General features: G+C 43.8%; 1 protein-coding gene and 1 long non-coding RNA gene across 3 annotated transcripts; one reads left to right on the forward strand and one right to left on the reverse strand.

Moving 5' to 3' along the window:
* The first annotated feature begins 227 nt into the window (after nt 1–227).
* LOC139549453 (scaffold protein ILK-like) lies at nt 228–22,686 on the forward strand. 2 transcript variants are annotated; one of them, XM_071359981.1, is made up of 14 exons: nt 234–380; nt 470–543; nt 2,350–2,642; nt 14,709–14,874; nt 15,550–15,645; nt 15,748–15,844; nt 15,963–16,046; nt 16,306–16,391; nt 16,570–16,679; nt 16,888–17,015; nt 20,051–20,172; nt 20,313–20,412; nt 20,686–20,816; nt 20,955–22,686. In XM_071359981.1, the coding sequence occupies exons 3-14, from the start codon at nt 2,554–2,556 to the stop codon at nt 21,102–21,104; spliced, it is 1,359 nt and encodes a 452-aa protein (XP_071216082.1). In that variant the 5' UTR covers nt 234–380; nt 470–543; nt 2,350–2,553; the 3' UTR covers nt 21,105–22,686. The 2 variants fall into 2 exon arrangements, with proteins under 2 accessions (XP_071216081.1, XP_071216082.1); XM_071359980.1 differs by lacking the exon at nt 470–543 and having other exon boundaries at nt 228–380.
* On the reverse strand, nt 1,154–2,355 carry LOC139549454 (uncharacterized). The gene is made up of 2 exons (XR_011669886.1): nt 2,068–2,355; nt 1,154–1,691 (listed from the first exon to the last, which is right to left on the reverse strand). It is a non-coding gene; the product is annotated as an uncharacterized lncRNA (long non-coding RNA).
* Nucleotides 22,687–23,482: the final 796 nt, after the last annotated feature.

The following is a 23,482-nucleotide window of genomic DNA, read 5'->3' on the forward strand; positions in this document are numbered from 1 at the left end:
TGTTCTCTCCTCAAACTCTCGTCTTCCCCCACAGGAGGACCCCCCCCAGCAGAGCCTTCTTAACGGACATGTTTGTTGTCATGTTGGGTTCGGTGAAATGAATATATAAAGCTAGGCCTTGATTAAGGTGTCATTAAAACCTCAGGGAAAAACGTGCCCTGGAGGAACGGAGGTGTATCTTCACGCAAGAAAGAATTGTCTGTTTTCCGGTAGAGGGCGCTAGTATGGGGCATTTGGTAGTGGACGAGGCCAAATAGTTTTTCTCTCCCACGTAAAACGAAGACGAGGGTGTGGACACTGGGGACGTAGACAGTCCGCTTCAAACCCTATCTAACTAACTATTTCTCACTCGAATTATCTATGCTGTTTGAATCCATTGGGTAAGTAAAATGAATGTGTATTTTTACATTGATGTATTCACACTTAAATCGTCCTATTTGTCGGGTTTGTTTGCTATCGAAATTGCTAGCTTCAGGCATCTGGTCTGAAGTCAAAGAAGAAGGGGAGGAAAAAGGGACGGTGGCCAAAGAAGCGTCAACTAACGTTAGTAACAAACTGATTGAAACTTCTTCAACGGTCTCCCTCCTTACGGGGCTTTTATAATGAAACGATGTATAAATTGTTGTTAAACAAAGTTGTTAGGTACATAGGACAGTAACTAGCCACAGTATAGCATTGGACTTTTTCAGCAGCCTATTCTCTTACACGGTTATCCAAAACTTTTAAACTACTGCTAACGTTACTAGCTAACAAGCTATCAAGCTATCTGGAAAGCCGGGTTGGAGTAGCGGGCCAGCTAGCTTAGTGGCTAGCTATGACAAGTTCATGTTGGTCTGTCTTTAGCTAGTAATTCCTGATTGTAGCTGTATTTTCAGTGTCCACAATGGTTCACACAATAATACACTTTGCTTGAACACTGTAACTTACAAATCAAACATTTGGATTCATCCCAAACAAGTCGCATCACTAACTAGGCTAGCCAGTTATATGGCTATAGTCAACTAGTAATTGCATTTTGGGCAAGAACCGTGTTAGAATATTTGCTCTAATTTACTCTGTCAGGTAAATTAGCTAGCTTTATGGTATTAGCTAACGTTAGTCAAATGGCATTTGGAATGCTCCCTAACAGCCACTGCTCATGCCATGCCATGGGTCAAGTTTAAAATCAAATCAAGTTTATTTTATATAGCCTTTCTTACATCAGCTGATATCTCAAAGTGCTGAACAGAAACCCAGCCTAAAACCCCAAACAGCAAACAATGCAGGTGTAGAAGCACGGCGGCTAGGAAAAACTCCCTAGAAAGGCCAAAACCTAGGAAGAAACCTAGAGAGGAACCAGGCTATGAGGGGTGGCCAGTCCTCTTCTGGCTGTGCCGGGTGGAGATTATAACAGAACATGGCCAAGATGTTCAAATGTTTATAAATGACCAGCATGGTCAAATAATAATCAGAAGTAAATGTCAGTTGACTTTTCATAGTCGATCATTAAGAGTATCTCTACCGCTCCTGCGGTCTCTAGAGAGTTGAAAACAGCAGGTCTGGGACCGGTAGCACGTCCGGTGGACAGGTCAGGGTTCCATAGCCGCAGGCAGAACAGTTGAAACTGGAACAGCAGCAAGGCCAGGTGGACTGAGGACAGCAAGGAGTCATCATGCCCGGTAGTCCTGACGCATGGTCCTAGGGCTCAGGTCCTCCGAGAGAGAGAAAGAAATAGAGAAGGAGAGAATTAGAGAGAGCATACTTAAATTCACACAGGACACTGGATAAGACAGGAGAAGTACTCCAGATATAACCAACTGACCCTAGCCCCCCGACACAAACTACTGCAGCATAAATACTGGAGGCTGAGACATGGGTCTCATGGTTTATTTATCTGTATGCATGTAAGCTAATATCCTGGATACGTGATTATTATTAATATGTGACCATGGCTTGGCTTTACCAATACATTAATCTATGAAGTTAGAATCAGTCCACTAAAACCAAAATGATAAATTGTACGTAGCCTAACTATGTAACCCACAGTACACCACAAGGCATATGCATTGACCTTTTCTTTTCTTTTACCGTTTGTATTCTTCTAGTCCTGAGAAGCCTTCGGGAAATTGTTCAAACAGGGTTTCAAAACAAAATGTAGTGGGTTACAGCAGAGCTTGTCATCTGTCCCAGAACAGATGGTTTGAGTCACGACCAGGTGTTGGGTCAATCACAACATCTATTAGTCTATGCATTGGCTGGAAGTTGGAACAGTGTTCCCTATCATGTTTAGAATGTATTTAAAAGCAGTGAGGAATCCTTGGCTGTAGTTATATCTGGTGATTATCATCCTTCTCATGTTTGTCTTTTCAGATTTGTGCCACTGGATCGCTGTAGTGTAGCTGTACGTCTCCCGTCTTGTCCCTGACTGTAGCTGTTCTCTCCTTTGAGGGACGAATGCACTCCAGGCCACCCCTGAATTCCTTTGGCTGCCTCCCTTCTGTATTCCAGTTCTCCCACTCCAGTCCCATCACCGCCTCTCAGTGTAAGTTAACAGAAGAAGCCGAGTGAGCCATCATGGATGATATTTTTACCCAGTGCCGGGAAGGCAACGCAGTAGCTGTTCGCCTGTGGTTGGACAACACAGAGAATGACCTCAATCAGGGGTAAGTCTAACTTATCAGTACTTTTTAAAATACATTTTTATTGTGCTCAGAGCGTCTCAAAAACAACAACTGTTTCAGATGTTGAATTGCATGTACAAGGATGTTATGTTACCTGCTATCAAGTCTCAGTATCAAGTCTCAGAATCATGCATGTATATAGGCATCACAGCAACTTATGACCAGCTATCAGGAAGCAACATCTATATTGGACTCACCCTTAGATGTCAAAATAAGTTGTCACACCCAAATGTTGGACTGCTCAGTCATTATTCCATAGCAAAATACACAAATGACACAGTTGCTTGGAGGAGTCATTCGAGGGATTCAGATTTAGGCAATTAATACTTTTATGTCTGTTCTTTGCCAATCCCCTGTGATGTTATGAGCCTTGAGTTGTGTGCCGATAATTAGTTCCACACAGCTGAAACGGGAAAGCTTCCAGAAATCTACAGAGACCCACCACATCATCCCATGTACAACGAGAGGACATGGATCTGTTTTGGTTTACTAGTACATAAAAAGTTGATGGCAAATATTGCTGTGTAATTAATTGCACAGTCATTGTCTTTCTTTTGATGTTGTCGTCGAGGACTGTGAGGGTTGTTTGTTGCTGGGCTCCCAGCCAGCCCGACTCCCCAACTGTGTGAACTTGACCTGAGATTTGAACCCACTGCTTTCCGGACACGTGACTTGGCCTGGAATGTGAACTTTAATTGAAGCTAAAGGATGGCAGATGTCTTGGATATGTTTTCACATGACCACTGCCCTGAAATCTGTTTGTTGACTTCCAATTTGTATTAGGTTACTGGGCAAAGACCGAGCGAAGATGCTACAACTACAAAAATAATTGGTGCTTCCTGCCTTAGCTCTTTTTATGTGGCTGTTTTCATTTGACTCTATTATAGACTGCTATAGCCTAGCTCTAATGGTTGCATTTGGAGGTCCATTAGAAAGCAGGCTTCATCATGCATCCTGGCCTCTTCTACTGTAAATATCCTCGGGTGACTCAGTAAAGGGAAACTCGGCAGGGCTTGTCACCACTGGTGGAACTCAGACATTTCTGGAGGAGGGTGACATGAGTTCTATAGTCATGCCTGGTATCTCTGCATCCAGATAGAACCATAGAGACATAATTGTTGCCCGCAGGGCATTCTGTCTGAAGCTGTCTCATGCAGAGGCTTGATTGTTGTTGAGTACCTTGCTTAGACGTTACAGAGCAATATGCCGAGATATTTTGACCAGCTTTCATTGTTTTTTTTAGTTGTGTTCATACTGTTGTAAGTAGCCTATGGTATACACATACATGGATTGTATTTGTGTGAGTGTACACGGCCACTCGAATACGTGGCCCTTCTCCATTAGCCGATTGCCTGTTAAGTCCTCCTTATTGGTTAGGGTGATGTATATTTTTCCCTTTGGGGAAAACACATCCATACTGGGCCTTTCAGCCCCTGCAATAACTGTGATTGCATGGGTTTTTGTAGCTGACTGTACAAACATCCATATCTTCCCTGTTGAATCCCACCATGTCCTATATATCCCTATTCCACACTTTCTCAGTTACTGCTAGTGAAAGTAAAGGTGATTGTGAGCTCATTTCTGTGTCAGTGTGGGTGCACAAATGTAAATGCAAGACACAGTGTAGTGGAATGCTAAATGTCCTTACAAGGAATAACACGCAAGCCTCTGGGGAACGGTCTACAACCCTCCAAAAATGAGCATGAGAAAAGGGGAGGAGTGTAAGCCAGTGAATTGTTGTGCGCTGGACATAGGAAACAAATGTGTGTGACAGGCAGAGAGAGAATTCTCCTGTGTGTCTGTGTGGGGCAGCTTTAAGACAGGCAGAGAGAGAATTCTCCTGTGTGTCTGTGTGGGGCAGCTTTAAGACAGGCAGAGAGAGAATTCTCCTGTGTGTCTGTGTGGGGCAGCTTTAAGACAGGCAGAGAGAGAATTCTCCTGTGTGTCTGTGTGGGGCAGCTTTAAGACATGCAGAGAGAGAATTCTCCTGTGTGTCTGTGTGGGGCAGCTTTAAGACGGGCAGAGAGAGAATTCTCCTTTCACTAGTTGGTCTTTTGACCACACCCGGCACTGACAACACCTTGTTAGTCTGGGGAGGACAAGGGGACACGCATCACGGTCAGGATAGAGCCATACTGACATGACCCCTACTAATACTCTGTGTAACGGAGATGACGGTGTGGATGGTTTAGTTAGTAACTACCTCTGGTGAGGATGGTGATAGTGGCAGGGGCCACGTTGACAGAGACAGGGGTCCAATCCTGCTTCCTTGTGCTGTTCATTGCAGCCGCCAAAGCATCACTGATTGTGTCCACACCTAGGAGACGAGAACGTTCTACTGTTAACAGTATCCTCAAGGTAAACTGCATGGGAGGAGCCATCTAGCCATGTATGCAGTGAAGCAAAACACAGTCCCACACAGAGCACTGCTAGATGTTTTACTGCACAGTTTCTTCAAGTGCAGTTGCAAAAACCATCAAGCGCTATGATGAAACTGGCTCTCATGAGGACTGCCACAGGAATGGAAGACCCAGAGTTACCTCTGCTGCAGAGGATACGTTCATTAGAGTTACCAGCCTCAAATGGCAGCCCAAATATATGCTTCACAGAGTTCAAGTAACAGACACATCTCAACATCAACTGTTCAGAGGAGACTGCGTGAATCAGGCCTTCATGGTCGAATTGCTGCAGAGAAACCACTGCTAAAGGACACCAATAATAAGAAGGGACTTGCATGGGCCAAGAAACACAAGCAATGGACATTAGACCGGTGGAAATCTGTCCTTTGATCTGATGAGTTCAAATTGGAGATTTTTGGTGAACCGATCTCTGTATGTGTAGTTCCCACCGTGAAGCATGGAGGAGGAGGTGTTATGGTGTGGGGGTGCTTTGCTGGTGACACTCTGATTTGTTTAGAATTCAAGGCACACTTGATTCCATGTGTTATTTTATGACTTTTGACCTGTACTGTATATACCTACATACATGCATGCATGCATGCATACATACTGAACAAAAATATAAACTCAACATGTAACGTGTTGGTCTCATGAGCTAAAGACATCCCAGAAATGTCCCATATGCAAAAAAAGTTGTTTACATCCCTGTTAGTGAGCATTTCTCCTTTGTCAAGATAATCCATCCACTTGACAGGTGTGGCTTATCAAGAAGCTGATCCAACAGCATGATCATTATACAGATGCACCTTGGGCTGGGGACAATAAAAGGCCATTCTAAAATGTGCAGTTTTGTCACAGATCACAATGCCACAGATGTCTCAAGTTCAGCCATTTAGTTTCTAACTTGTTTCTGACTGAAAAGTTCTGTTAATGAAATCCCTCATTTGTTTATGAATAACATTTGCTATTCCCTCAAGCCCTGCTCTCTTTATGTGAAACATGTAAGCATCGCATGCATCTGACCAATAAGGCCTGAACTATAGCCTAACATAATCACATCAATACATTGGTTTTAAACTGTGACCACAGTAACACGTGACGTGAAAAATACATTCGAAGCGGGCAAATGTTTACTGGTTGCTCAGGGCGGAAAGGGGAAGTCAGATCTGTGGAAAACATATGACTTAGTCGTGGAAATTACTGGAGATCAAGAAAAGGGAGGGTATAGGATCAAGCGTTTTGTGAGTATTATGTGTGCCAAACAGTTGCTGTTAGATTAAAATATAACTTTCTGACCATCTCCCTCTGACTGTTCCCGCACACTGACCAACAGTGTAACCAACCAGTAAATAAGTGTACCAGAGTCTGTTTTAACAATAAAGAGATATATGGCCTTGATTACAGCATACTAAAAACAGTTGCATGCATTTGTGAATTGTGGTTTATTGTTTAGGCTAATTATTCAAAGCTCCCTTTGTTATTTCATTTTAGAACTAAAATGCTTGATTGCATTTCAATGCATGGATGTCTCTGTATGCTGTGTGATGGCAGGAATGATTGATACAGTTGTCTATATATTGAAGTATAGGCTTTAGACTAAACAGGAAGAGCTCTTAGGCCTACAGCTCGATGGTGGTTATACAAGGATACTATACCAAGCCTACTAATGATAATGACATTACTTCATATTATTATTATAATGATCATAGTTGTAATAACAATAAGGAGATCAAGAAAAATGGGGGCATAGGAGCGAGAGCTGCATGCATATGTGTGACAAACAGGTGCTGTTAGATTACAATATCTTTCTGCCTGTTTGGTACAGTGTAAACAACACAAAATACATCCCTGTCTGTACTAATGAGAGAGGAAAAAGTAAAGTCTTTACAGCATAGCAAAGACAAAACAGCCAAGTCTGTGAAATTGCTTTATCCAACATTTTGCCGTTGCATGAGGCTTGGTGCTCTGGGAATCAGTAGGCTATTAAACAAACACTCAAACAGGCAACAGAAGCAAGGTCTGTCTTATTTCTGTAGATATACAGTACCAGTCAAAAGTTTGGACACCTACTCATTCAAGGGTTTTTCTTTATCTTTACAATTTTCCACATTGTAAAATAATAGTGAAGAACACATGGATTCATGTAGTAACCAAAAAAGTGTTAGAAGAAACTCAAATATATTTTGATTTGTTTAAGTAGTCACCCTTTGCCTTGATGACAGCTTTGCACACGCTTGGCATTCTCTCAACCAGCTTCATGAGGTAGTCACCGAAATGCATTAATACAATTTTTTGTTGTTGATATAACTAGGCAAGTAATTTAAGAACAAATTCTTATTTACAATGACGGCCTACCCTGGCCAAACCCGGACAACGCTGGGCCAATTGTGCGCCGCCCTATGGGACTCCCAATCACAGCCGGATGTGATACAGCCTGTATATGAACCAAGGACTGTAGTGACGCCTCTTGCACTGAGATGTACTGCCATAGACCGCTGAACCACTCGGGAGTTATGATCGCTGATCGGAGTCTACAGAATGCATTATCAAAAGAGATTTGAATAGGTATTTTAGTACTAAATCAATGACATAGTAGACCTAATTTAAAAAGTCAGCCAATTGAGAACCAGGGACTGTAGTGATGCCTCTAATGCTGAGATGCAGTGCCATAGACAGCTGCACCACTCGGGAGCCCAATTAACAGGTGTTGTGGATTTTCTTTCCTTAATGTGTTTGAGCCAATCAGTTGTATTGTGACAAGGTAGGGGTGGTATACAGAAGATAGCCCTATTTGGTAAAAGACCAAGTCCATATTATAGTAAGAACAGCTCAAATAAGCAAAGATAAATGACAGTCCATCATTACTTTAAGACATGGGGGGCAGTCTGTAGAAAAGATAATGAACCATATCCCTCTCTTTGAGAACTAACAATCATCCAAATTAAAGCTAGACAATCAGTATTGATTTTATGTTGATTCTGTTATGTTAGGGCAAAATAACACAGCATTAGCCATAGCAAAATACATGGAATTGCAGGAATATGGCAAAATATTCTCTCAGCTCCATGGAGAAATGTGTGGAATTGCAGGAAATTGGCTTAAAAATGCAAAGATTTCTCTACTCTGCGAAGATGGGGAGGGCCTCTAAAATGTTCTCTTAAATTCTGCCTGGCTGACCATGCCCATTACCAAGCCCCCTGCAATGCCCACCACCAAAGCCCCATTTTTAATCCAGGAAAAACCCTCCAATTGGCGACAACTTGTCATGCAAATATTCAAAAATACGCAAAAAGAAATATATGCACATTTTCCCACCAGTGGTGTGCTTCCACCAAACGGACTTGTTGTTGATAAAAATCAGTGTGTGATGATGTAGTGCACACACTGTACCTTTTCTCTTAAGTTCTCATGTTCGATGTGTTTCCATCGCATTTTCAACTCCACTGATAGTATTGTCACAAACTGTTGCGTTAAATAGCATATGTGCCTACTCTGGTCTTGGCATGCAGATACAGTGCGGGAAGGCTATATTACATGATGAGATTGTTATGGATAAGAGTGAGAATATTTTTATTTGTCAATCATCGACCATAATAAGACCCTCTATTTATTGTAAAGGAGCATCAAGCTCATCACCGTTCACTTTCACCACCCTGTGAAGTTCATCATAACTTATTTCATCTGTAGCCTAATAAACTGCATGCTGTCCAGAGTCGTAGTGGGAGAACCACACGACATATCATCGCGTGACTCCAAGTTTACTTTGATATGATGGTTATTATATCAATATTTCCACAAAGGCGTTTCTACTGCCGTTTCTCGGATAATTAATATTAGACACAATGATCCCACCCTGTCAAACAAATTATTGGGCGCCATTTAATTTTTTTTTTTCTCTCGATACTTTCTGTTTCCATCACAGCTTTCATGATTTTTCTTTAATACGGGGTGACTTTACCCTAGATGGAAACGTGTGTGTGTGTGTGTGTGTCTTCAGTTTTTGCAGAAGGAATGCACAGAGGCAGTGGCAGAGCCATAACACCTTCCTCTCATGCATTCTTCTGTTTCCTGTACTCCTCTCCCAGCGGTATTAGATAGTGCCACTCATTTCCCCTCAACATTTCCTCATGATAGGCCAGCTAATTACAAACATATGCTAATGAATGACGTATTTTTTTGAAGTGCAGTCCGGTTGGGTAGCATTAGGCTATGTCTTGAAGTCTAATCTTCCATTTAGGCCTAATCTACAGTCGTTCTTGTTTTATGTATTACACCTACAGTGGGGAGAACTGGTGGGGCATCAATGATCATGAGGAATGTGAGGGATCAGCCCAGAACTACACGGAAGGACCTGGTCAATGACCTGAAGAGAGCTGGGACCACAGTCTCAAAGAAAACCATTAGTAACACACTACGCCGTCATGGATTAAAATCCTGCAGCGCACGCAAGGTCCCCCTGCTCAAGCCAGCGCATGTCCAGGCCCGTCTGAAGTTTGCCAATGACCATCTGGATGATCCAGAGGAGGAATGGGAGAAGGTCATGTGGTCTGATGAGACAAAAATAGAGCTTTTTGCTCTAAACTCCACTCGCCGTGTTTGGAGGAATAGAAGGATGAGTACAACCCCAAGAACACCATCCCAACCGTGAAGCATGGAGGTGGAAACATCATTCTTTGGGGATGCTTTTCTGCAAAGGGGACAGGACGACTGCACCGTATTGAGGGGAGGATGGATGGGGCCATGTATCGCGAGATCTTGACCAACAACCTCCTTCCCTCAGTAAGAGCATTGAAGATGGGTCGTGGCTGGGTCTTCCAGCATGACAACGACCCGAAACACACAGCCAGGGCAACTAAGGAGTGGCTCCTAGCCAGTCTCCAGACCTGAACCCAATAGAAAATCTTTGGAGGGAGCCGAAAGTCCGTATTGCCCAGCGACAGCCCCGAAACTGAAGGATCTGGAGAAGGTCTGTATGGAGGAGTGGGCCAAAATCCCTGCTGCAGTGTGTGCAAACCTGGTCAAGAACTACAGGAAACGTATGATCTCTGTAATTGCAAACTAAGGTTTCTGTACCAAATATTCAGTTCTGCTTTTCTGATGTATCAAATACTTATGTCATGCAATAAAATGCAAATTAATTACTTAAAAATCATACAATGTGATTTTCTGGATTTTTGTTTTAGATTCCTTCTCTCACAGTTGAAGTGTACCTATGATAAAAATTACAGACCTCTACATGCTTTGTAAGTAGGAAAACCTGCAAAATTGTCAGTGTATCAAATACTTGTTCTCCCCACTGTATCTCCGAGTTTTTAATCCTGCACTGAAGATCAAAACTCTTAAAGATAATATTGGCTGCGTTTACACAGGCCAATTTATTGGCAAAAAAAGCTGATCAATTGGGCAAAAGATAAGAATTGGGCTGCCTGTGTAAACGCAGGTGGTTCAGACAGTCAGTGTATTTGGTCCACTTAGCATAAAAAATAGCTGACAGCAGACCATTACAAAAATGACTCCCTGGCTCTGCCCAACCCCCACTCTTCATAATGTCATGTGTGTGGACTGTTCTGCCAGTCTGCTGGGTGGTAAAGGAGTGTCAACCATGGCTATAGGCCTACTATCTGTAGCTATAATAAAAGCACATTCAAGAATAAATCATCTTCAACATGAATTATAGTTTCACTTCTGTAGAGTTCTGCTGTTGGTGAAACCTATCATTAGGCCTAAAGTCAGTGCTGTGACATACCATGGTAATGAGTTGGAGGCTCCTTGTTTGGTGAAGAGGGAGGGTGGATTGTGTACGGTCACAGAGAATGCTGTTTATATTTAATTCCCTGGGGGAAGGGTGGTAGTGTAGTTAACCCATATAGCCCAGCACCTGACTGGGCAGAGCAGACAGTAGTCTGGGAGGGTCACTAACATAACGTTATGTCTGTGTTGAAGGGGCTGGCCCTGGACTAGGGTATGAACTGTGGAGCCAGCTGTGCCCTTTGGGCATTCCCAGCTCCCACTGGAACCAGCTGCAACTAATCCTACTGTAGGCTTCAGTCACACTAAACAAGTATGAGATTTCTCAAATCACGGTCAAGCCTCTTTAATTGGTAGCTTGACTCTCATTTCTGTGGATGGCTTGTTACTTGTGATTTTTTTTTTTTTTTTTACAGTATTCAAATAGACTAGTGTGAAAGAGGATTGAGTAGATCCATGTCAGGCCATTGATGTTTGTCATATGATCTCACTGTGAGCTCAGCGTAGAGACAGACAGAGTGTAGACGGGGTTCTTCCGTCTGCCGATCTGAGCCCTGTTGGCAGGTGGAACTGCCTGAAGTAACCCCACCCGAGGGGGGGGGGGGGGCAGCCAGGACGGCAGGAGAAAGCCCTTCTGAAGCCCCCTGGGCAACCCTGCTGGAAAAGGTCAGCAACACCCCCTCTGTCCTGGCTCCACTGACTGACTCATTGGCCTGGGTTAGAGCCCTGCACAGGCATTAATTTTAAGCCTGAGCCCTGCCTATGCCCACAATATTCAGGCTCTACACTACTCAGGCCTGATTGCTTCTGCCAAATTTAAGGCCCTGCCCGAAATCAGAAATATATTCCTGTTAGTAAATCCATTCGCTGCCCCTTTCTGTCACTCCCTGCCAGTTGTACTAATGAGGAAACACCGTCCAACTCTCAACGGCGTCAGTGTGCATGCGCACGGCCTGCCACAGGAGTCGCTAGAGCGCGATGAGACAAGGACATCCCGGGGCGGCCAGACCCTCCCCTAACCCATATGACGCTGGACCAATTGTGCGCTGCCTCTTGGGTCTCCCGGTCGCAGCCGGCTGTAGTGACTCCTCTAGCACTGCGGTGCAGTGCCTTAGATCGCTGCGCCACTCAGGAGGCCCCACCCACATATTGTTTAGTGGGTATTGCGTATACTCACTTCTTAGTCCCCACGATGGGTATCTAAGTAGTGGACGTACACTACTTTGCTAAACTAGTATTTTTTTCACACTTTAGGCGCAGCAATGTGCACATGGCGGTAGGTCTACGTGTGAATGTTCCGAAATGCACTTGGTGGGGAAACACTTCTAAAATGTGCACCGCAGTTTCATGGACAGAGATGGAAATATCCGTTAGAAATGTTGAGAGGAGAGATCTAAAAATGCAACAATTTATCATGGGTTGCTAATATGACTAGGAATGCTGCCTTTGTCTGCAAGACAAAATAAATGGAAAGAACCAATTCAACAGGAGAACGCATATGAGGAAGCCTCAAATAATTGCCTTCGTGTTTTTATGGTGGGATTTTGGTTATACGCTACTTTGAAGCAAGGTTAGACATGCCTCATAATATGAAGTAAAATGTCCAGGTTAACCAAACAAATGGTCTAGGTGCCTGTGCATTTGATTTTAAATGGTAATTAAACAAGCTTCCTGCCATCCAGGACATCTATATCAGGAGGTGTGGTAGGAAGGCCCGGAAATTTGTTAGACTCCAACCACCAAAGCCATAGATTATTCTCTCTGCTTCTGCACAGCAAGCGGTACCGGTGCATCAAGTCTGGCACCAACAGGCTCTTTAACAGCTTCTATCCCCAAGCAGTACGACTGATAAATAGCTAACAAAATAGTTACACGGACTATCTGAGTTGACCTTGTATCCTCATTGCCCTTTTTATTTCTGTCTCTATGCCCACTCACAGGGCTCTACACACAGACACACTGATACTCCAACACACACAAACACTCACTGACACATATGTACATACATTTATACTGACTTGTGTTTTGATCGTGTGTCAAATTGCAATATTTGATTAAAAATAATTGCAATTATATTTTTTGGGGCCTATATCGTGCAGCTGTAGAATGAACTCTGCTGGGATCATTCATTTCAATTACTGTCCTATGTGAGATCGTTGTCTGTTGGAAAGGGCCTCTGTAAGAGCACATTGTGCTCAGAACAGATTTAGCCCAACTATACAACGTCATCCACCCATATTTCCGGATGGTGTGTGTCTGGGGAGGCAGGGTCTCTGTGGGCCTCATTGAGGCTGTTTTCCCTGGAATACAGTCTCCTGTGTGTATGTTGTTGTGGAGGGTTAGGACTCCAGGAAGGGGTCTGCTTTCATCACAATACCCCCTCAGTTCTAACCCTCAGTTGTAACCCTCAGTTCTCAACCACCAGATATAAACATTGAGCACTTCTCTCTCACTGTCTTTCTAGCAAGTGCAGCATGATTTCATTTATACGCAGATGTTCATACACCTTGGCACAAATCACAAGCTCATCAGAGCCCTATGAAATTCTGGAATGAGTGAGGAATGGAAATTTCAACTGTTTCTCTACGAGTTGACTGGGGGAGAGGGAAGGATCTGTGGAGGGGGGCTGAGGTGATGAATGCCAGTGACAGGAGAACGCAGTAGTAGCCAGAGAAATGCAGGATGACATAGCAGTTGGAGTTGTGTGTGCCGTGTGTGCCCCTGGTGAAGGAAGTCTCCCCGACCCTTATAAGGCCTGCAGAGAAAGATTGGCCTGTTGTTTCAGCCCCCCTTTCCTGACTGCCTCACTACTATACTCTGGCCAGCTCTCCCTCTGACTGTCCCTGTTTCTGTTTAGCTTTCCTTTTCATGCACACATTCTCTGCCTGGGCTGCATTCTGTATGAACAAATGTAGTGAAATGTTCAATTAAACGTTTCTTGTGCTTTTCTGAACGACCAGTTGGAAAATTGGGAAGGGTTGGAGATGCTGAGGTTGGGGGCCGCTGCCCTTTTTTAATTACATCACTCATTTCTTCAAGCCACACCCACCAAACGGAGCGAACGTACGTCAGTCTGTTCAAGAACGTTTTGCAGAAAGGTGTCGTTCAGTACAAAGCGTTACACAACGTACCAAACGTTCAATCGAACTGAACGCACTAACCCAGCTCTCTCTTGCCGCTCTGTCTGGTTGACTGTCGTTGTTACTGTTAGGTTCTCAAGGTCATTGCTGGGATGCTGTAGTAAGGCGGCATCACTCCTGTCCTGTCACTGAGGCCAGTCAGGCCACTGTCCTAACATGTGTTTCTGTCACTGTGACTAAGGCAGAGTGGGATGGGTTGCCACTGCCAGCAGCACATCTCCCCTGTCGCTTTGACTGACTGCAGGGCAGGCTGAGTTCACATTTAGTTCCTGTTAACTGGCTAGATGTTGACCGAATTTCACTATCAGTCAGGATCAGCTGTTTTTGCCCACTAGTTCGCTGCACTGCATTCCCCTGTCTACTTCCTAATTCCACTCTGCTGTTTTCAATAGATATAAACACTTTGAAGGCTTACTTAAAGGCATTTTAATGTTTTCTATATGCCATTAGGCATCGACACATATCCATTAGGCCTAGCAGGCACAGGGAGTTTTTGCCTACCTCACATTTACTAACAGGCCTATATGCTGTAAGTAGCAGTACTGAGAATCCAGATAGGCCTACACCATTACTTAGCAATAAAGAGTCCTGCTAGGCAGTTCCAGTTCTATGCTGCTGTTATATTACAGGGTTGTGTGGTGTCATATTTAGCATAAATACGTTTTCATATCATTTCCCTTTCCTCATTGCTAGTAGTAAGCAGTCTGTGGTGTGAAAGCAGTACGTTGTGATGTTAATGTGGTGCTGTATTCTGTCCTCAGGGATGACCATGGCTTCAGTCCTCTCCACTGGGCCTGCAGGGAAGGCCGCTCCAGCGTGGTGGACATGCTCATCATGAGAGGGGCTCGCATCAACGTCATGAACAGAGGAGATGACACGCCCCTGCACCTGGCCTCCAGCCACGGCCACAGAGACATCGTGGGCAAGGTGGGGCTGAGTGGACACACACTACTTACACACACCTACACACTGCACACATAGAAACAAAAACTCGAGGTCAATTAAGGTCTCTTAGGTTGATATAGCTTCCCCTATAAAAGACCAGGAAGGAACTTATGAAACCAGAGTTGATGGCTGCTCAACACCCAAACTCACTGCATGGTTAAGACTCGTCTACTCTTGTTGCAGTGCTGACATCAGTCATTTCACAGGGAGAGACACTGGCACCATTTCCCAAATAGTGTTGGGTGGATATTGTTTTTAAACTGTACCCAGTTGCAACATCGCATCTTCAACTCAAGCCTAAGCAAGTCAAAATGAAACACTTTGACACACACACACTGTGATTTGCCTTAGGTAATCAAGTCAGTTATTTTCTTTAAAATAATTGTATCTTTCTTTCTGGTCCTTCTAGTAACTCAAATCTTATGTCATTCAATGCAGTAGTGTTAGTCTGCTATGACAGGTTTCTGGTTTCGTAGTGCAGCAGACCACAGTTATGATCTGGTTTAATATTAGACATGTCACAATACCTCTGGAATGTATGAGCAGACAGGAGAAATCCTTTTCCAGGCCTGGTGGATTACTAGCGTCACTGTATATAAACCAAACAGGATCTGGACAGCCTTGTGTTGTGTCTAATCTTGTGGTTCGGTCTCCTAGCTGATCCAGTGCAAAGCAGACGTCAACACTGCCAACGAGCACGGCAACACACCGCTGCATTACGCCTGCTTCTGGGGTCAGGACCCAGTGGCTGAGGTCAGTATGCCCCCTGGTGGCCTACTCTGGGTACTGTCTCTATTTCTATGTGAACAACAGTTTATGTACCACTGGACTTACATTCATGTCTGTCTTCCTCAGGACCTGGTGACTAACGGAGCTCAGGTGAACATCTGTAATAAGTATGGAGAAACTCCTCTGGACAAAGCCAAACCTCACCTACGTGAAGCCCTCCAAGGTATTCAACATCCCATTACGCTGCATCATCCATTGTTGGCAAGAAAGCTGTGATTTATTATCTGTGTATTAGCCCTGTTACCTAATCAATGTGTGCTTTCTATTTGCCCCCCTCGCAGAGAAAGCAGAGAAGTTGGGCCAGAGTTTGACTAAGGTCCCCTTCAAAGACACGTTCTGGAAAGGCACCACCAGAACTCGTCCCCGTAAGTCCCACAGCCACAAAGCCATTTACTAGCTGCCTGCTTTTCATTACTACACTCTGAGAAAACAAGAAGTGAATATCAGGCACAGTTTGTTGGAATGAACATCCAGTAAATGTCCCACTGAGGTCCCCAATGTGCCTGATGACGTTTCTACTGCCTTGCAGTGTGCTAAATTGTGCAGAAATAGTAGTGCTTTTTGCCAGACCTCGGGCTTTAGCTATGCTCTTCAACTCCGTCTTCTGTGCGTCAATGCGTGCAGGTAACGGCACGTTGAACAAAGCAGCGGGCATTGACTTCAAACAGCTCTCCCTCCTGGCTAAGATCAATGAGAACCAGTCTGGAGAGGTATGGAGCTGTTGTTTCTACATGACTGCTGTTTCATCTGTTACTGATGTCTGCAACTCATGTTACAAAGTGATTCATCTCTGAAACACTGACACACATCAGCATATGTTTTGCATCAAGTTATACTGTATATTGTGGAGGTTATGCTGGAACTTTGTCTCAATATTTTTTTCTTTAGTTGTGGCACGGACGCTGGCAGGGGAATGAGGTTGTGGTGAAAGTGTTGAAGGTTCGCGACTGGTCCACCAGAAAGAGCAGAGACTTCAATGAGGAGTATCCCAAACTCAGGTAATAACTTTTTACCCGCTTATTGTTCATTGTAGGTGTATTTTCTCCTGTTCTGTGGATATGTCTGTCTTCCTCTTACACATTTTTATTTACTGACCTGTTGATCTGTATGGAAGTTATTTTGGTTTGGATTGTCCCGCATATGTCGCATCCTATATGTATATTTGTCTCTCTTTCCCCGTGTCCCTCTTCCTCGGGCCCATCCCAGGATATTCTCCCACCCCAATGTGCTGCCAATGTTGGGAGCGTGTCAGTCTCCTCCTGCCCCTCACCCCATCATCATCACACACTGGATGCCCTATGGCTCCCTCTATAACGTGCTTCACCAGGGCACTGGTGAGTACCACACTAACCTGCATTGTACTAAAGACTTCCAATGTGGGACAGTACGTTAAGGTCATGGAAAGACGAGAAGGGTGCCGGAGGGGATAGCTGACGTTTTATATTGTGCTATTCTGTTTGTTTCTTTGCTTTGTTTGTATCTTATTTTTTTTACTTCATTTGTACATAATGTTGTTGCTACTGTGTTTTATGACTGGAAATAGCTTCTGGACATCAGAACAGCAACTACTCGAACTGGAAGATTTTTCCTTTAACGAGTCCGACACGAAGGATATACTGCTTTCTTGGGAACAGGCCCAAATTCCCGTCATTTACGTGAAGAAAAGACGGAGAAAAAGGGGGCGGAGGTTGGGCTGCCTTCTGAGAATTTGTAGGCGAGTGAGTAAACCCCCGCTGCCATCTGTTCTATTGGCCAACGTGCAATCATTGGAAAATAAAATTGATGACCCATGGTCAAGATTATCCTACCAATGGGACATTTAAAACTGTAATATCTTATGTTTGAACGACAACACGGATATATAGAGTTGGCGGGATTTTCCATGCACCGGCAGGGCAGAGACGCGTAGTAAGACGAGGGGTGGGGGTGTGTATTTGTCAATAACAGCTGGTGCGCAATGTCTGGTATTAAACATGTCTCGAGGTTTTGCTCGCCTGAGGGTAGAGTACCTTATGATAAGCTGTAGACCACACTATCTACCAAGAGAGCCCTCATCTATATTATTTATAGCCGTCTATTTACCACCACAAACCGATGCTGGAACTAAGACCGCTCTCAACCATCTCTATAAGAACATAAGCAAAGAAGAAAATGCTCACCCAGAAGCAGCGCTTCTAGTGGCCGGGGACTTTAATGCAGGCAAACTTAAATCCGTTTAACCTAATTTCTACCACATATGCAACCAGATGGAAAAAAAACTCTAGACCACCTTTACTCTACACACAGAGATGCATACAAAGCTCTCCCCCGCCCTCCATTTGGCAAATGGTCAGATGACGTGGATGCTACGCTACAGGACTGTTTTGCTAGCACAGGCTGGAATATGTTCGGGGAATCATCTAATGCCATTGAGGAGTATACTACCTCAGTCATCGGCTTGATCAATAAATGCATCGACGACGTCATCCCCACAGTGACCGTACGTACATATCCCAATCAGAAGCCATGGATTACAGGCAACATCTGCACCGAGCTAAAGGCTAGAGCTTCTGCTTACAAGGAGCAGAACACTAATCCGGACGCGTATAAGAAATCCCGCTATGCCCTCTGACGAACCATCAAACAAGCAAAGTGTCAATACAGGATTAAGATTGAATTCTACTACACTATGGCTCTGACGCTCTTCGGATGTGGCAGGGCTTAAACTATTATGCACTACAAAGGGAAACCCAGACGCGAGTTGCCCAGTGACAGGAGCCTACCAGACGAGCTAAATGTTTTTTTTATGCTCGCTTTGAGGCAAAAAGCATGCATGAGAGCACCAGCTGTTTTGGACGACTGTGTGATAACGTTATCGGTAGCCGATGTGAGCAAGACCTTTAAACAGGTCAACATTCACAAAGCCGCGGGGCCAGATTTATTACCAGAACGTGTACTCAAAGCATGCGCGGACCAACTGGCGCGGACCAAAGATTCTACTCCCTAGCCATAAGACTGCTGAACAAATCATCAAATGGCCACCAGACTATTTACATTGACATCCCACCATTTGTTTTTAGACTGCTGCTACTCGCTGTTTATCTATGCATAGTCACTTTACCCCTACCTACATGTACAAATGACCTCAACCTGTACCCCCACACATTGACTCGGTACCGGTGCCCCCTGTATATAGCCTGCACACTGACTCGGTACCGGTGCCCCCTGTCTATAGCCTCCACACTGACTCGGTACCGGTGCCCCCTGTCTATAGCCTCCACACTGACTCGGTACCGGTGCCCCCTGTCTATAGCCTCCAAGTTTATTATTATTATTATTTTTTCAATCAAGTTTATTTTAGTGTTGTACAGAAACCCAGCCTAAAACCCCAAACAGCAAGCAATGCAGGTGTAGAAGCACGGTGGCTAGGAAAAACTCCCTAGAAAGGCCAAAACCTAGGAAGAAACCTAGAGGAACCAGGCTATGAGGGGGGGCCAGTCCTCTTCTGGCTGTGCCGGGTGGAGATTATAACAGAACATGGCCAAGATGTTCAAAATGTTCATAAATGACAAGCATGGTCAAATAATAATCAGGAATAAATGTCAGTTGGCTTTTCATAGCCGATAATTAAGAGTTGAAAACAGCAGGTCTGGGACAGGTAGGGGTTCCATAACCGCAGGCAGAACAGTTGAAACTGGGACAGCAGCAAGGCCAGGTGGACTGGGGACAGCAAGGAGTCATCATGCCGGTAGTCCTGACGTATGGTCCTAGGGCTCAGTTCCTCCGAGAGAGAGAAAGAAAGAGAGAAGGAGAGAATTAGAGAGAGCCAAGATGTTCAAAATGTTCATAAATGACAAGCACACTGACTCGGTACCGGTACCCCCTGTATATAGACTCCACACTGACTTGGTACCGGTAACCCCTGTATATAGCCTCCACACTGACTCGGTACCCGTGCCCCCTGTATACAGCCTCCACACTGACTCGGTACCGGTAACCCCTGTATACAGCCTCCACACTGACTCTGTACCGGTACCCCCTGTATATAGCCTCGTTATTGTGTTACTTTTTTATTTTATTTTTTACTTTAGTTTATTTGCTAAAGGTTTTCTGAACTCTTTCTTGAACTGCACTGTTGGTTAAAGGGCTTGTAAGTAAGCATTTCACGGTAAGGTCTACATGTTATATTCAGCATATGTGACAAATTAAGTTTGTTTTGATTTTGATTTGATTCATCGAATATGACTGGACGTCTGTTTTAAAGTTCATGCTTAAGAATTGGAAAAGATCTAGCTAGTCATATTACTGTACTAGTTACTAGAGAAGGAGTACAATGTTACAGCTGTTGCTAATGTGTGAAAATGACTGCCATGGATCTGTTGTCTGTCAGACTTTGTGGTTGACCAGACACAGGCGGTGAAGTTTGCTTTGGACATTGCCTGTGGGATGGCCTTCCTGCACACGCTCGAGCCCATGATCTCTCGACACTCTCTCAACAGCAAGAGTGTCATGGTGAGAGGACTCACTTTAACACTACATATTCACTACAGTGATGTAGTTGTCATGTGTTTCACTCATGCTTCTTATGCCTTGGTGTATGACTTCCTTGTGTTTGAAACCCACTGTTATAATGACCTGATATACCTTGACAGATTGACGAGGACATGACAGCCAGGATCAGCATGTCAGACGTCAAGTTCTCCTTCCAGTGTCCAGGCAGGATGTACTCCCCAGCATGGGTAGCCCCTGAAGGTACATCACACACACAGCCATTTTCTCTCTGTTGCTTACCGCTTTTCACCTTTTTGAGAATGTAAATATTTGATTTCTCTAACTATAATGTATGGAACTCCTATAGCTCCTATCACACACACAGCCATTTTCTCTCTGTTGCTTACCGCTTTTCACCTTTTTGAGAATGTAAATATTTGATTTCTCTAACTATAATGTATGGAACTCCTATAGCTATGAACCTATGTGCTATGTGTGTGATTCTCTGCCTCTGTCTGTCCTGTGCCCATGCAGCCCTGCAGAAGAAGCCTGAGGAGATCAACCGGCGGTCAGCAGACATGTGGAGCTTCGCTGTGTTGCTATGGGAGCTGGTGACCAGGGAGGTGCCCTTCGCTGACCTCTCCAACATGGAGATAGGCATGAAGGTGAGACCGCTTGCTTTCAGGGTGCTAGAAGTTATAGGATTCATTACAACATGGGAATCTCAAAACACAAGTCTCAGTGTAGTCTTGTCCTTCCCAGAGTGTCTCTGACATAGTTCCCTCTCTCTGTTCTGCCCTCAGGTGGCCCTGGAAGGCCTACGACCCACCATCCCTCCCGGCATCTCACCCCACATCTGCAAGCTCATGAAGATCTGTATGAACGAAGATCCAGCCAAGAGGCCTAAATTTGACATGATCGTGCCCATCCTGGAGAAAATGCAGGACAAGTGAAAACGGCTTTCTTGCTCTGCCTTGAATTACCCTCCTAAACCCCCAGATATCTTGCCCCAGATATCATCCAGAGATGTGGTGCTTACCAGTATTGCCTTAGACCTACTCTCACTACTTACCGCTGCCCTCAATGCCACTGTAACTTAAGCCTCTGAAAACTAAAATGGCGACCGTCACTTGTTTTATTCTTGATTATGATTGATTTTCTTTTTTTTACTTATTAAGATGAGTTATCAGTACTTTCATCTACGTCACTGTCTCATCGTGTCCATGCAGGAGCTAAGAATTGACTGTTCCGACTTGTGCTCTAATCATGTGGACTGAGTACAAGCCTCTATGACAGAATAACCTGTGGAGGTCAGGACGACAATCTGTCTGTTGCACTGGTTCCTTTCTTTACCTCTGGAGGGGGTCTCACTATCTAGGGTTCAGACACTGTAAAGTGACCTGTAACCTGTTATTACTGATTAATGAAAGCTCTTACGAAAACATTATGTTGCTATATTAGCCTGAAGCCTGTCTTGTGGAACTGAGTGTGTACTGTATGGCTGGTTTCCTTTGTTTCAAGGGCAAATTGTATGTATGCAAACAGGATTATAGGACTGCTCCTGCTTAGACTATTTATCCGACCAAGCATTTCAATGTCCAGTATTCTTCAGGAAGTGCAGGGGAATGAGCAGAACCACTTTTTACACGTGCTTAGGCGTCCGCATACTAGGTTCTTGTTGCTCCTAGCAGAACTCGGCTAGGCGACCATCTGTGCCTCATACACCCTTAAGACATTTGCTTGAAAACCAAGAAAAAAGCGGCGATATTACTATTTCTCGCTCTCAGAAGCCGTACAACAACATATCCGTAACACTTCCTCAAAATATTCAGAATTAATATAAGATAAATCAAGATATATGTTTAATGTTGACCTTTTTGCAGAGGTCTTAGTCGCTCAATTTTACGTCTAACATGTTTGGTGCAGTATTTCTCAAGTAAAATATTTTTGACTGAAAACGTGTCATCTCGTTGAACGACAACAAGTCAGTGAAGAATCCCTACTGTTGACCAATTACCAATGAAAATATGTAATTTTTAGCTACTAAACTTGCCTCGTCAAAAATGTGTGCCGAACAGCCGGGAAAAAAACAGAATGCTGCCGAACACCAAAATGAACAAAAACAATCTGACATGCTTACATTGATAGTTTTTAACGTTTCATCCACTGTATATTCTGCCCTCAGATCATTGGGATTTGTTTTCTTCAACTCCCAGCTTTGTTGAATTCTGTGGCTATGTTTATGCGTGTGGCTATGTTTATGTCTGAGGCGATTCCCAACATTTCACAGGAGAGTGAAGATGAAGTGGACAATAAGGGGATAACATTAACATTCTGCATTGTTGTAGCCCCATATGAGTTATTTCCTTCTTTATTGACCTATGTAATACTTATTTGTTTTTTAATATGCATTCTTTCTCTGTCCACCAGCTTGCTTATTTGTGCTGAATCACCGGGGTAAAAGCCAAGAACGAGCATGTCTTATACAAAACTATGTAATTTATATATAAGTATATTAAAAACAAACAAAAATAATTTATATAGTCTGAAAGATCTTGTACTGGTGTGTTTCTCAATCTGGTGAGTGATAGTGGAGGTTCATTCATGCAGCGTGGTGCAGACAAGCAAAGTGTTTATTGCAGAATTACCAGCATTTACTAGTGTTCTGTCCAACATTTTCTCAATTGGCCGACTTTTTATTAGGTCTACTCAGTAGCGTGCCGTGGGCCTGGCGCCTGGGCCTTCAGTGAGGTCCTACACAGTCCCACCCGAATTAATCCACCTGTTATTACCATCATTTAGATGCCATGGCTCTAGACACTATACATTTAGACAGAAACGCAGTATAACCAGGCGTTGCGTCACCTTGAAATTGACATTTTTTTCAGAGAATTGCAGGGGAAGAGTACAATACAGTACAGTTCAACTAATAGGCAAGAACATAGTCGAGTGCAACAGTTATATTAATATTCTTCTTCTATCCATTTCTGGTCCACAAACTTTGAGCTTTAAGTCCCCCAAAAAATAAATACAGTGTGTTCACTAAACAGCGCATTGTCGCACCCAAAGCAGTTTCACCGTGATGATAAAGACACATAACTATTCACTGAAAATAAAAGAAAACAAATAATTTGCAACATAGGCTATTTGCCATTTTATTTTGTTAATATATAGGCTATTTAATATTAACGAAATAAAATGCGAAACATACATACACATTTAATAAAAAATAACATGCATTGTATGCCTACTCACCAAAGACTGATTATTAGACAGTTGCGTGCGCTTAGGGGATCGTGAGAAAAATGCTGCAAGGCCATTGAAGTTGGCA

The sequence above is a fragment of the Salvelinus alpinus genome, chromosome 22 (genome assembly GCF_045679555.1).
Source record: "Salvelinus alpinus chromosome 22, SLU_Salpinus.1, whole genome shotgun sequence".
NCBI classification, from domain to species: Eukaryota; Metazoa; Chordata; class Actinopteri; order Salmoniformes; family Salmonidae; genus Salvelinus; species Salvelinus alpinus.